This window comes from Phascolarctos cinereus, unplaced genomic scaffold (genome assembly GCF_003287225.1).
Source record: "Phascolarctos cinereus isolate Bilbo 61053 unplaced genomic scaffold, phaCin_HiC Scaffold_3;HRSCAF=262, whole genome shotgun sequence".
In the NCBI taxonomy this organism is placed as follows: Eukaryota; Metazoa; Chordata; class Mammalia; order Diprotodontia; family Phascolarctidae; genus Phascolarctos; species Phascolarctos cinereus.
The window spans coordinates 164,047,259-164,060,211 of record NW_027555736.1 but is presented as its reverse complement, the minus strand read 5'-3'; the positions used below and the strand labels follow the sequence as shown (position 1 = coordinate 164,060,211).

Sequence of the window (12,953 nt, the reverse complement as noted above, 5' to 3'; positions counted from 1 at the left end):
TCAGTATAGCAAATTTCCATTATAAGAATTCTTTCCACCAATGCAGGTCACAACCTAACTATGATAGAGATCTAGTAAATGTCAGAGACAGGATTTGAGCCAGGGCTATCTTACTGGGCCTGACCAGTGGAAGAGCCTTCCAAGCTCATATTGGTCTGATCAGCCACAGTCAGATACACCGTACCTTGACTCCAACAGAGTGATATCTTCAAGAGCAAAGAACAGCAACCAACCAACCATCTTACTAGCTCCAAACCCAGCAATATTGCGTGTTTAGACATATATAGACATATAGACATATATAGACATACACACATACAGACAAAGATGCATACAGATATAAACATGTATGTCTATATACATGGATATGCCATATGTTATATATTGTGCATTACATATATGTGTAGGTGTATAGGTTGGCCACTAAACAATGAAATTTTTGGCCCTGGCAATGGATGACATATATATAGAGAGACAGACAGACAGACAGAGAATAGATAACATAGCACAACAGATAGAGTGCTGGGCTTAGGACTAAAAATACTTGGTTCAGACCCTACCTCTGACACTTATCTCTGGTCTAGTAAGTTAACCCCTCAGCCAGTTCCCCAAGACAGATCTACTAAGTCATACATAAAAGTGAGCCACATCCAGAAAGCATGGGAAATTAGCATCCTTACTGGACTGAAGACATGAGGCACTTACACTGAGATGATCTGATGTCAGTGTCATAAGTTCTTCATTGGAAGGATGTAGTTTTTCAAACAGAATGGTGTCTGCTCCTTTACAATATAGCTTTATCTGTCCTTCTGGGTTTTGAACTAAAAGCAAAGTTTGAAATATTGTATTATGACAGAGTAATGTTAACTCAATCAAACCTTACCAAAGTTGACTGTAGGCCCCGACAAAGAGGCATTATAGTTGATACTAGCAAGGAACCATTTCCTTTGATTTGGTGTTCCAAGATGCACAATCATAGAGCAGTACTGAGAGATGACTTTAATTTAGTCAGAAAGACGGGGCAGCTAGCTGGCTCAGTGGATAGAGCACCGGCCCTGGATTCAGGAGGACCTGAGTTCAAATCTGACCTCAGACACATAACACTTACTAGCTGTGTGACCCTGGGCAAGCCACTTAACCCCACTGCGTAAAATAACAACAACAACAACAACAACAACAACAAAAATTTAGTTCGAAAGACCCAGGTTCAAGTTTTGCCTCTGATACACACTATGGCATAGCATCTGGAAAAATCGTTTAACCTTACCACTCCAAACACTCTAAAATGATAAGTGGCAGAGCAGGTATTTGTATTGGTGAAGGGAGTTTCATCACAGAGAGTTTCCTATCCAGTTGAAACCATAAACATAGTTACAAGAAAGCATTTAGCATTGAGACATGAAGTTTTTGCATACTAATCCCATCAGCCAGAAATTATCCTTCTGATCTGATCTGGAGTATCATTATTTAATGTCTAAAGACCCTTCGATCCTAAATCATAAATATATCAGCCAAATTTAGCCTAGATATTTTTTGCCTAGTAGTAACCCCTTTTTTCTAGACTCAAGAACGAGTATCTACTGATAATACACAAGACTTTTCCCTACCTAGCATTCCTAAATAAGTTACATGCTTGTCTGCGTAAAGTCTTTTGTCCTGGTTGCAAATTTGAGCTCAATAATATGTGCCTGACTCCCTTGTATATATAACACCATAGATATAGGCTACGATAAAGCTGCTCTCCTTACTAGTCAAAAGACACAAGATGCCTTGCCCTAGGTTACCTAGCCTAGTAGTGATCCAGGTGGCCTGGTGATTTAAATATACAATGATATCACAAAAGAAAAAGAAAATGGATAGGCATAACTATAGCCCAACACAGGCAAAAATATAGATTGTTGATGTCCCATATCAACAACTGATAAGAACAGGGGTGGGGTGAGGGGTAGGAAGTCTTATCCCAGAATAGACTATCCTAGCCACTGTTGGCAACAAAATTATAAAGTGTTTTTTTTTTTCAGTCACGTACAACTCTTTGTGATCCTATTTGGGGTTTTCTTGGCAAAGATATTGGAGTAGTTTACCATTTCCTTCTCCGGCTCAGTTTACAGATGAGAAAATTGAGGCCAACAGGGTTAAGTGACTTGGCCAGGGTCACACAGCTACTAAGTGTCTGAGGCCAGATTTGCCTTTACAACGATGAGTCTTCCTGACTCCAGGTCCAGCACTCTACCTATTCTGCCACCTAGTTGCCAAAATTACACAGCAATAATTTAAAGAATTAGTTGACCTAAATTCTTATTGCAGTTTTCAAGGGAAATCAAGTGATTTCTATGCTTTCATTTCATATCAAGATATTATTCAGAAAGACCAAGGCATAGCTAGAATTCTAAAATTGTCTCCCTTCTTTCTAGTTTGCCCCTGTGATATCAAACAGACATCATTTTGTCCTGGCAGGGATCCTGCTTAAATTTCCTCCTGACACAAAGAAATACTCAAGAAGTTGTTCATTTAGTGTATGGGAGAACATTACTTTTCCTCATATGGAATGTATTAAGACAAACATCAGATTTTTAGGGTTGGACTGCAATTTCTCCCCAGACAGCAATATGTCAAATGACACAAGGTGCCCATCTTAGGCGAGGGCCAAAAGTATCCCTGCAGAGCTAAGGTGTTGTCAACACCCCCACATCAACGAGAAGCCCACTACTGAGCCAAGTCAGTATCAGTAACACTTCCTTGGGATGCTGTAAAGAAAAGGCAGCTCACATGGGTTATTTTTTTAAAAAAGTAAGCAGGCACCGCAAACACAATCGCTCAGAAGACACATGAAGATGACGTACGATTGTGGCAATGGAAAAACAAGCCTGAAATACGTTGTTCACAAAAGACGAACATTCTCAGACCTCTCTTTTCATTTACTTTTACCTGCTGAGAATAATCTCCAAGGGCCAGTACTTGCTGATCAAACTCAACATTCCATGATGCACCTACATGTATGTTCCATATGCCATCCATAGAAATGGAATCTTGTACTTTATTATTATTATTATTATTATTATTATTATCATGTATTTATTTTTATTTTATTATAGGTCATGTGCAAATACCAAAACGGCAGGTCCTCCAACTGCTAATGCCTCTTCTTCCCACCCATAAATGACTGTGTCCTTATTTTGTACTCACTTATCTATTCTCCAGTCTTTCCTCTCAATAAAACACAAGCACCTTGAGGAAAGAGATTGTTTTAATTTTATCTTTGTATCTCTAGCTCTTAGCACAGTGCTTGTGCCATGTTGTTGTTTCCATTGTGTTTGACTCTTGACCCCATCTAAGGTTTTCTTCACAAAGATGCTAGAGTGGTTTGCCATGTCCTTCTCCAGCTCATTTTACAGATAGAGAAACTGAGGCAAACAGGGTTAAGTGACTTGGCCAAGATCACACAACTACTAAGTGTGTGAGGCCAGATTTTAACTCAGGAAGATGAGTCTTTCTGATTTCAGGCCCAGTACTGTGCCACCTCGCTGCCCAGGCCTGTCACATTGTGGGCACTTAATAAATGCTTTGGAATGAATGAATTGACTTATCATCATTAGTAATAATAATAATAATAATAGCTAATAATAATAATAATAGCTAACATATGGCACCTCAAGATCAGCAAAGTAAATATGCTATCTCATTTGATCCTCTCAACAACCTTATGAGGTCGATGCTATTTTTATTCCCACTTTACAGAAGAGGAAACTGAGGCATTAAGAAATTAAGTGTCAAAGACCAGATCTGAATTCAGGTCTTGCTGACTCCAAGTCCCATGCTCTATTCACTGCAATATAAATTAATCATAGTAAATTAAGTATAACTTTATATACCAATGTCCTGCAGACAAAATATATTTTTAAAAAAGCAAAGATATTGATTGTACCTATCACAGACATCCTTTTTCTGATATTGTTAAAATCCAAAAAGGCAAGCAGCCGGTAAGTAACAACTTTTCCCATTTCTTCTACTGTGATGGTTTCTGGAGTTCTAGACTTAAAAATAAATCCAAAATTTCTTGCTGCCGTTACTAGAGCTCCTTCATCGGGTGACTGAACTTGATAAATTAATTTTCCTAAAAAAAAAAAAAAACAGAAGACACAGTAAATATCATAGTCTTGGAGCAAAAGGTAAGATTTTGCACTGGACTCAAAAAAATATTCCAGAAAGCCTTACATCTTAGAAGATTGGAAGGTTTAAGAACAAGGAGTTCAAGGGGAACTCTGAAATCATCTGTTTAGAGAAGTAACATGGAGAAGTGGATAGAGCATTGGACTTGGATTCAAGAAGACAGGTTCAAATCCCACCTCAGATACTTACTAGCTGTGTGTCTATGGAGGATTCACTTAGTTTCTCTGAATCTCAGTTTCCTCATCTGTAAATGGGGCTAATAATAATAATACCTACTTTATAGGGTTGTTAGAAGTATCAAATAGGATAATCTATGGGAAGCATTTCGTAAACCTCAAAGCCTCATGTAAATGACAGCTATATTCTACTTCACTGACTTTTTTGAATCTCACATGTGAAAAAAAAATTTAAAAATTGAAAATAAATAAAAAATTTCCCTCAAACAAGTTTGTTTTGTATATGAAAGTTTTCCCACCAGGCTCTTTCAGTTACTTTTATCTCTAGCCACTGATTTGTCTCCTCTTTCCCCCATAATACCTCCTTCAGCAACAAGTCTATCAGCTTTTCCTAGTCTCTTTTCACAATGTGAGGCACCTTGGATCTGGACCCTGGAGACCCTAATCTTCTGGCCCCAACTTGTTACTCAAAATGTAGATATTTTTCCAAATCTATCTTTACTCCACCAGTTAAGGAAAGAACATTCTTACTTTTATGTCTTATCAATAACTTCCTTCATCATTATCTATAACCAATGGAGGGCTTCCTTACACAGATTTCTAGTAACCTTTCTTAGATCTATGAATTGGAGAATTTGGCTAATAAGTTTTCAAATTGGAATTTTTCTTTTTTCCATTTCACTTCTCTGGTACCTGTAATCCAAGGTTATAGGTAGCAAAGATGGAATTCAAACCCAGATCCTCTGATTCATGAATTTTATATAGATGTCAGTCAAGTTCTTAGTATTTCTTCCTCAAAAAAAAATCAATGATGGTGGTGGTAGTGGTAATGGTGATAAGCAGCAGCATTTGGTATCGCATTTATTTTCATGAAAGTATAACATCTGATCTTTACTTCGCTTAATTGAATCTTTAAAGAAGAAAAACTCAGCAATTTATTTTATTCTTTAAGATGTCTTTTAAAAGCCTTAACCATTTTCTAACTCTACTTCAACATATAGCAAAACTAGAATTGTTCAAATGCAAAGAAGTATCAAAATACTCTAAAAATAACTTTAGTGCCAAATATATATATGTGTATGTGTGTGTGTATAATACATACATATATATGTATATATATATATATATATATATATATATATATATATATACATATATACTTCAAGATTCTCCTAAATATATAATTATTTCATAAATTATAAAACAAAAACCCTACCTATCCTGCATTATTGCAAAGTTCTACTCACTGGTCACTTCTGGACAGTTTTTCATCTCTCACATACATACCTGTCTCTCTGTCCACATTGCCCCATTTCTCAAAAACTTCTAATCAGTCTTGATGTGTGAATCTGAGCAAGTCACTCATTCTCTCTGATCTTTGTAGATCAGCTTACTGACCTACAAAATGGAGATAATAATGGCGTCTATTCCCTAGGTGGTTGTGAGGATCAAATGAGATAAAAAATGCAGTGCTTGGCCAATAAGGTAGGATTCACACTCAAGCCTTCCTGACTCCAAATTCAACACTCTATGCACTCTGCTTCCTATTGACCTTCATATCAAATTTCAATGACAGATTTTAGGTTAGAGGCAGGAGAGGTAAGTTCTTCAACATCAATTTTCATCAATAGTTTATGGCTGATTCAGAGCACAATTGTCCTTTTTTATGTCTCTTGGTTCCTATCTTTGCCAAAGAATGGAAAGGAAAATGAAAGTAAATTATCATGGCCTTCTCCATTCTTAGATGTGTTGCTTTTATGACGTTCAAGCAGTACCTTAGATTTGCTCATTTCCCAAGTACTACCCTGTTGATAGAAGATAATGACCAATAAGAAGGAAGTAGGAAGAATTCATTTTCTACAGGTGCTCCTTAAAGATCTATCATTTAGAGAGCAAGATAAAAGGCAGTCTGGCATAATAAATGTAGAGCTGACCTTGAAGCCTGACTGTGTGACAGCTTGAGGCAAGTCACTTAATCTCTCAATGCTCTAGAAAGCTCTCTAAAACTCAAGTTGTAGAGAAGGTGATAGCCTACATTGATCAAAAGAAATTTCCTCACAAATGAAATCGCAGATAGAGTTTCTATTCCTTTCCTAAAAGGGTGAGACTTCTAGAGAAATTCACTTAGATGATCATTCAGCATTTATTCAAAAAATATTTATTAAGCCCCAACAAGGCATTATACTATGGGCTGTGCATAACACAAAGAGGATTAAAACATAAAATCGTTGACTAAATAATCACAGAATTCAGCTGGAAGGGACCTCAAAAGCAATTTGAGACAGAGGAAAGAAAGCATTGGCCTCTGGAGTCAGAGGACTTGGGTTCAACTCCTGCCTCTCATGCTTAGTGCTTGTGTGACCTTGGAAAAGTCACAACCTCTCTGGGCCTCAGTCTCCACCTCAATAAAATGAAGGAGTTGGACTACATAGCCTCAGAGGTCCCTCTGACTTTAGATGTATGAGCCAGTGATCTCTGACCCTATATTGCCAAGACTTGAGTGGTCCTCCCCCTACAAACAGCCAGCAAACTCAACCTCTCCCTGGAGACTTTTATTGAGGGGGTACTCTACTACCTCCCAAAACAGCTCGTTACACTTATAAATTCAACTTGTTAAGATGTTTTTTCTTACAGTGAGTTTCTCTGCCATTCATCTCACTGCTTCTCTGGAGCCAAAACAGCAAATCTAGTCTCTTTCTCAGATGATAGCCTGTCAGATATTTGAAGACCACTATCCTCTTCCTCCTCGTCCTCCTCCTCCAACTTTCTCTTCCCAGGATAAACATTCCCAGTTCCTTCAACAGATCCTCTTATGACATGTGCTCCATGAAATAGTCACAATCCAGGAGGTCTTCCTCTGAATGCTCTTTGCAAAATATGGTGCCCAGGCCTGAACACAGAAATCCAAATGTGGCTGAACAAATATAATGTGAACTACTTGATGGCAAAACTTGATTTGTTCTAATCTTATATATCTCCAGTCCACAGGATAGTGCTTTGCATGGAGAAGACACATTATCAGTTCTGGTTTAATTGAATCAATGAAGGAAAAATCACTTAATAAGTATCTGCTATATTTTTTATTTAGTGTTACTATTTTTTTTACTATTACTATTTGTTTACTGTGTTTTACTATTTGCTACAAGCACTCTATTATGCGCCTGGTATGTAGTAATGTACATGAATACAAAAACAAAGAGGTCCCTGCCCTCAAAAGTCTTACAGTTAAATATGGAAAGGAAGCATTTGCAAAGGAATGATAACCAGGGAGTATGCACTGGGACTGAAAACATGGCTGGGTCTCAGGTTGTAAGACAGGAATGAAGAAGGAAATAATGGAGGAAGACATCTGAGTAATGTGAGATAAGGAGGAGGTGAAAATGGAACAGTCTAAGTGAATAGCTTCAATTTTTTCAATGGAATAAGAAGCAAGGTTGTCAATTAAGATGAGGCCCTGGAAGAAGACATGGAAAGATTTGGAATAGCTACTGTGCTAAACAGGATAGTGATTCAACTAGGGAGGTGTGAAAGGACTTTCTTCTTTCAGAGAGGGTTTAGTTGAGATTATGTAACATAAATTTGTAGTGAACCCAGTCAACATAGTTTTGCCAGCTCTGCTCAGCCACATGTGAATAGGAATGAAGACAGTGGGTGGTGGGAATAGTCCAAGGCTGAGACTTGGCAGAAGGATAAGAGGGTAAGAGACTGAAGTGGAGAGGGCAGTGTATAATTGAACTACTTCACCAAGAGATTAAGGAAAGGAAGAAAAGAAAGTGTGGTCAGTGAAGGGTAATACTCTAAGAAAGAAGGCAGCTAACTGGCTCAGTGGTTAGAATTCTGGACCTGGAGTCAAGAAGAAATTTGAATACTAACTGAGTAACTAGCTGTGTGACCATGGGCAAGTGACTTAGTCACTGTCTGCTTTAGTTTCCTCATCTATAAAATGAGGATAATAATATCACTTGCCTGACAGGGTTGTGGTAATGATAAAACGAGATAATATTTGTAATGTTCTTTGCAAACCTCAAAGCACTATATGAATATTAACCAGTGTTATTTTTAAAGAATTGAGAGGTATAAGGATTGACGGTCATGATGAAGATGAAAAGCAGGGCTAGGGGTAATAAGGCAGAGTGAAGGATGTTATGATAAAAGATAACGATCAGATAAAGAAATTCCAGAGTTCATGACCATGGAAATGGAACACTTGTGGGTGATGGGAAGATCAGAAAATGGTCTGGATGAAAGCAGAGCCTGGGGAAAGAAAGAAATATCTCATCCTTCAATTTGGTTCAGCCTATCCCCAGGGCAGGAGTTCCTCAAGCCAAATTGATAGCTGACCAATAGAACTTAGAGTTCACCTCTCTGTATTTAAGATATTCTAATAATAAAAAAAATAATAATACCCTTAGTTAGGTAAATACTCAAATAGAGTTGAGATCTCATAAATTTGGAAGTTCTCTCCAATGATACAAGCAGCTCACAACCCATCAATGACCATCTATCTTATATACTCTTATCATGTGCCCCCATAAGTTCATCACACAAGGTCTAATCAAAGTGCAGAGGCCTTCCTCGCTTCTACTCCTGACATTTTAAGGGCACTAGTGTAATAATCTGGCTAACTGCCCACCTATCATCCCTCAGTCCTGCCACATGACCAACCCACTTCTCTTCCTATTATACAATTCTTTAATGATAACTTTTATTCCTGTAACTCTCTGGAGTCCCTCCTTGATTACATGTTTCAGACAGCTGTCACCTACCAGATACCTCCCCATTGTTCCCTATGTGATATTCATTTTTAATTGTTTTCTCATCATATAGTAACACCAGTAGAGTGATGAGCCATAAAAAATTGTGCCTTTGCTTTCATGGGAAGCTGGGGGTTAGTTAGTTACTAAAGGAGATTTGCAATTTCCAAGAGACCTGCTCTCCTCCTACTGTTTAACTCTAGGCCCAGATCACTGTCCATCTGTACTGCCTGTCCCATATGCACACACTGATGGACAAGCTCTCTAGGGTGTCCAGCCAAGTGCATGTCATAATCTGGGCAAAAGACATTCCTGATCCACTGGTCTTTTTGGTGTGCCAAAATCTTCTGAGTGATTACAGATCTTCTCCAGGAGGCTCAGAAATGCCCTGGAGCTTGATGAAATCAACATCACGTTACTTTCAAATAGAAGCATCTGGAGGACTTCACCATCAACGGGGAATACCTCTTTGACCTGGACTCTTTGCAGGATCTCCTCCATCTGAATGGCAAACACCTTTGGGGAGCATATGTCTCCCTGTTTTATGTTTTGCCTGATGTTTATGATTAGTGAGTTATTGAATAATATTACTTCTATTATATCTTCAAAGGAATCTTGAATGATTTTGATGTTTGCTTCAGAGACACCTTGCTATAAGAGAGTCCAGGAGGCAGCATTCTGTTCTGCCAAATCGAATGCTTTATTTCAACCAATAAACAAGAGGCCCAGTGAGATCTTATATTCTCTCGATAGTTCAATTATTTATGAAATGTTAAAAAATGTAATCTATTGTTGAATATTATTTGTGAAAGCCTGCTTATTCCCTACTAATGCTTTCATCAAGGTTGCCCTCGATATGTGTATAGTTGACTCTCCTAAAGATTTTGTATAGAGGGGAAAGGGAGTGTACAGGCCAATAGTTATTGATGTTGTCTCGTTCATCTTTTTTAGTATTAATAAGGTCTAAGGGTTTTTTCCCATACTTTTAGTATCTTATGCTCCTTCTATGCCTTCATGACTATGTTACCTCTAGCATGGACATCCTCTCTATACTGGACTCATTGTATTGCCCCAACCTCCTCTCTTCCAAATTTCCTTATGAATGTTGAGGGCATCACTATTTTCCCAGTTATCCAGACTCACAGCCTTACGTATCATTCTCAGCTCTTTACTATCACTCAATTCTTCCTCCCCCCACCCAACTGCTTCCCCAGCTAATCTGTTGCCAAGGACTGTCAGTTTGACCTTCATCTCTTACATACACCACCTTCTCTCCTCTGACACTACCACCACTCTGGTGCAGACCCTCATTATCTCATGACTGGACTATTTCAATAGTCTGCTGGGGGGGTCTGCCTGCCTCAAGTTTCTTCCTACTCCAGTTCTTTCTCCACTCAGTTACCAAAGTGATTTTCCTAAAGTTCAGGTCTAACCATGTCAACCCCTACTCAATAAAATCCAGTAGCTCCCTATCATCTCCAGGATCAAATACAAAAATCCTCTCTTTGGTGTTCAAAGCTTTTCAAAACCTGGCCTCTCCTTACTTTTCCAGTGTTCTTACACCTTATACCACCTGCAGCCACCCCCCACACACACGCACACACATACGCTTTGATCCAGTGACACTGATCTCCTGGCTGTTCCACAAACAAAACACTCCATCTCTGGGCTCTGGACATTTTCTCTAGCTGTTTCCCATGTCTGGAATTCTCTCCCTCTTCATTTCTGTCTCTTGGCTTCCCTGGCTTCCTTTAATTTCCAGCTAAAATCCCACCTTCTTCAGAAAGTCTTTCCCAATATCTTCATTCTGTTGATTATTTCCTATTTCTCCTGAATATGGTTGGCATATTTGTACATGTATTTGTTTGTATATTGTCTCCCCCATTAGATTGTGAGTTCTTTGGGGGCAGTCACTATCTTTTGCCTTTCTTTCTATCCCTAGAGCTCATCATGTTTCCTCACACATAGTGTTTAGTGCTTACTGACTGCCTATAGACTTGGTCCAACATGGCTACTTTTTCCATCTATGTTCTCTTCAATGACATTTTTACTTCCTCTGTAAGCATCTTGGGACTATGATGTCACAGACCAAGTGGTGGTTCTATTGCCTTTGATGAAGGAAATACTTACTTATAATGAATTTTGCAAATCTTTTCCATTTTTCTTTTGTTTGTTTCTCCCTCGCATCTTCAACCTTGAATGCTTTTAGAATGACGGCCCTTTGTCGATCGTCTTCTTAAACTAAACACTTCACTAATTCTCTCTGCTTTGTGACATGATACTGTTCATGAGTCCATCATCCTTCTGTATAAGATTTTATAAATGAGTTTATATTCTAACACATCTTTGGCAACAATCTCTCTGATAAGTGAGATGGCTAAGGCACTTTCTGGGCTCTTTTGATCTCTTTGAAGCAATTAATTTACATTGGTTAAAATTTTGGGTAAAATTATTCTAGTTGGCATTGACATCATTTCTATTATCCATTTTCTGTTTTTCATTTTCAATTTTTTAAATAGTCCAGGGCCAAATTATTTCAATTATGTGCCATATCTTTTTCTCATTATTCTGTCTTCTTGCTTTTTAATAATTCTGACTTCAACTTTGTTGAGTTGATGTCTGATTATACACAGAGAGATGACTCAAGGATAACTTCTACATCAAAAACAAGTCTTCCTTTCTGTTAAAAAAAACTATTTCATTCTTTACAACGTTATTTGGTGTTAATCATGTCTAGCACCTACCAATTATTTCCTCAAAAGAAGCATTCATAGGACAGAGGTGTAAGACTTCAATGTAATTTAGAATTCTTTGGCCTCTCTCATTTCTTCATCCTGAACCAGGTTTTTCTACACATTTTTCTCCATCTTTATCTTTTTCCACCCTTGTGTTGAACTCATCAATTATCAGAGTGAATCCTCACTAACTCTGGAGGGTCTTGATTTGTTCTTCAAAAAATTCCTCCATCACTTTTTCCTCAACAACCAATGTTGGCACATAAGCTTCAACTACTGTCATGATGGTCTTTTTTGCAAATACTTACCATTTACTGGAATATATGATGACCAAAAACAAATATCCCATGAAATAATCTTTCCTGTTGCCTCTGGATATATGATCAAACTCATGCCACTAACTGACTTCTTTGCTTCTCCAGGGAGTTCCTGTGAATGTCCTTCCATGGAGCTGCAACTTCCTTCTTTCTCCTGGCTCTGTTTATGCCAGGAATACCAAAGATGGGTGGAATTCAAGTCCTCCAGGAATATGTCTGCTCCTTGGGCAAGGATCTCACATTTAGAGAAGCAATAGTCAAATTAAAGTTTATTAATGGTCTAAAAACTGTGGCAGCACCTTCTGCCTCTTCCCTCATGCTGCCGCTTAGCACTGCAAATACAGAAAGTGTCCACAGAAAACTGAAACCATTTACATGGCACTTCAAGGTTTGCAAAGCTGTCTACATGTTACCTCATTTGATCCTCACAACAACCCTGGGAGACAGATACTTTTATTATTCTCATTTTATAGTTGAGGAAACTGAGGCAGACAGTGCTTGAGTGACTTGCCCAGCCAGAGTCATAGAGCCAGTTAGGTGTCTGAGGTGAAACTCAGATTCAAACTCAAATTCAAACTCAGATCTTCCTGACTCCCCATCCAGTGCTCTATCCACTATCCAAGTTGCCTCACACCAACATGTCAGCTATTCCTCCCATCTTTGTGTCATTTACAAATTTGACAATTCTCTGTTAAACCAGAATAATGCAAACAACTTTCAAAAGCTTTGTGCCTATATGGTGCTTTTCTTCCAAAGAGCACAAAGGTATATCACATGGGTGACGTTATTTATCAGCTAAAA

The 12,953-nt window shown here is 38.2% G+C and overlaps 1 protein-coding gene across 8 annotated transcripts in view; it reads right to left on the bottom strand.

The window, feature by feature from the left end:
* Positions 1-12,953, bottom strand: part of ATP8B4 (ATPase phospholipid transporting 8B4 (putative)) — a 336,040-nt gene that overhangs the window by 79,841 nt on the left and 243,246 nt on the right. For 7 of the 8 annotated variants that reach the window (XM_020978939.2, XM_020978874.2, XM_020978820.2 and 4 more), the window contains 2 exons: positions 3,926-4,114; positions 706-821 (listed from right to left, as the gene is read on the bottom strand). In XM_020978939.2, coding sequence (XP_020834598.1) covers positions 706-821; positions 3,926-4,114 — 305 coding nt within the window. The remainder of the gene's footprint in view (positions 1-705; positions 822-3,925; positions 4,115-12,953) is intronic. The other variant, XM_078151261.1, reaches the window with a different exon arrangement.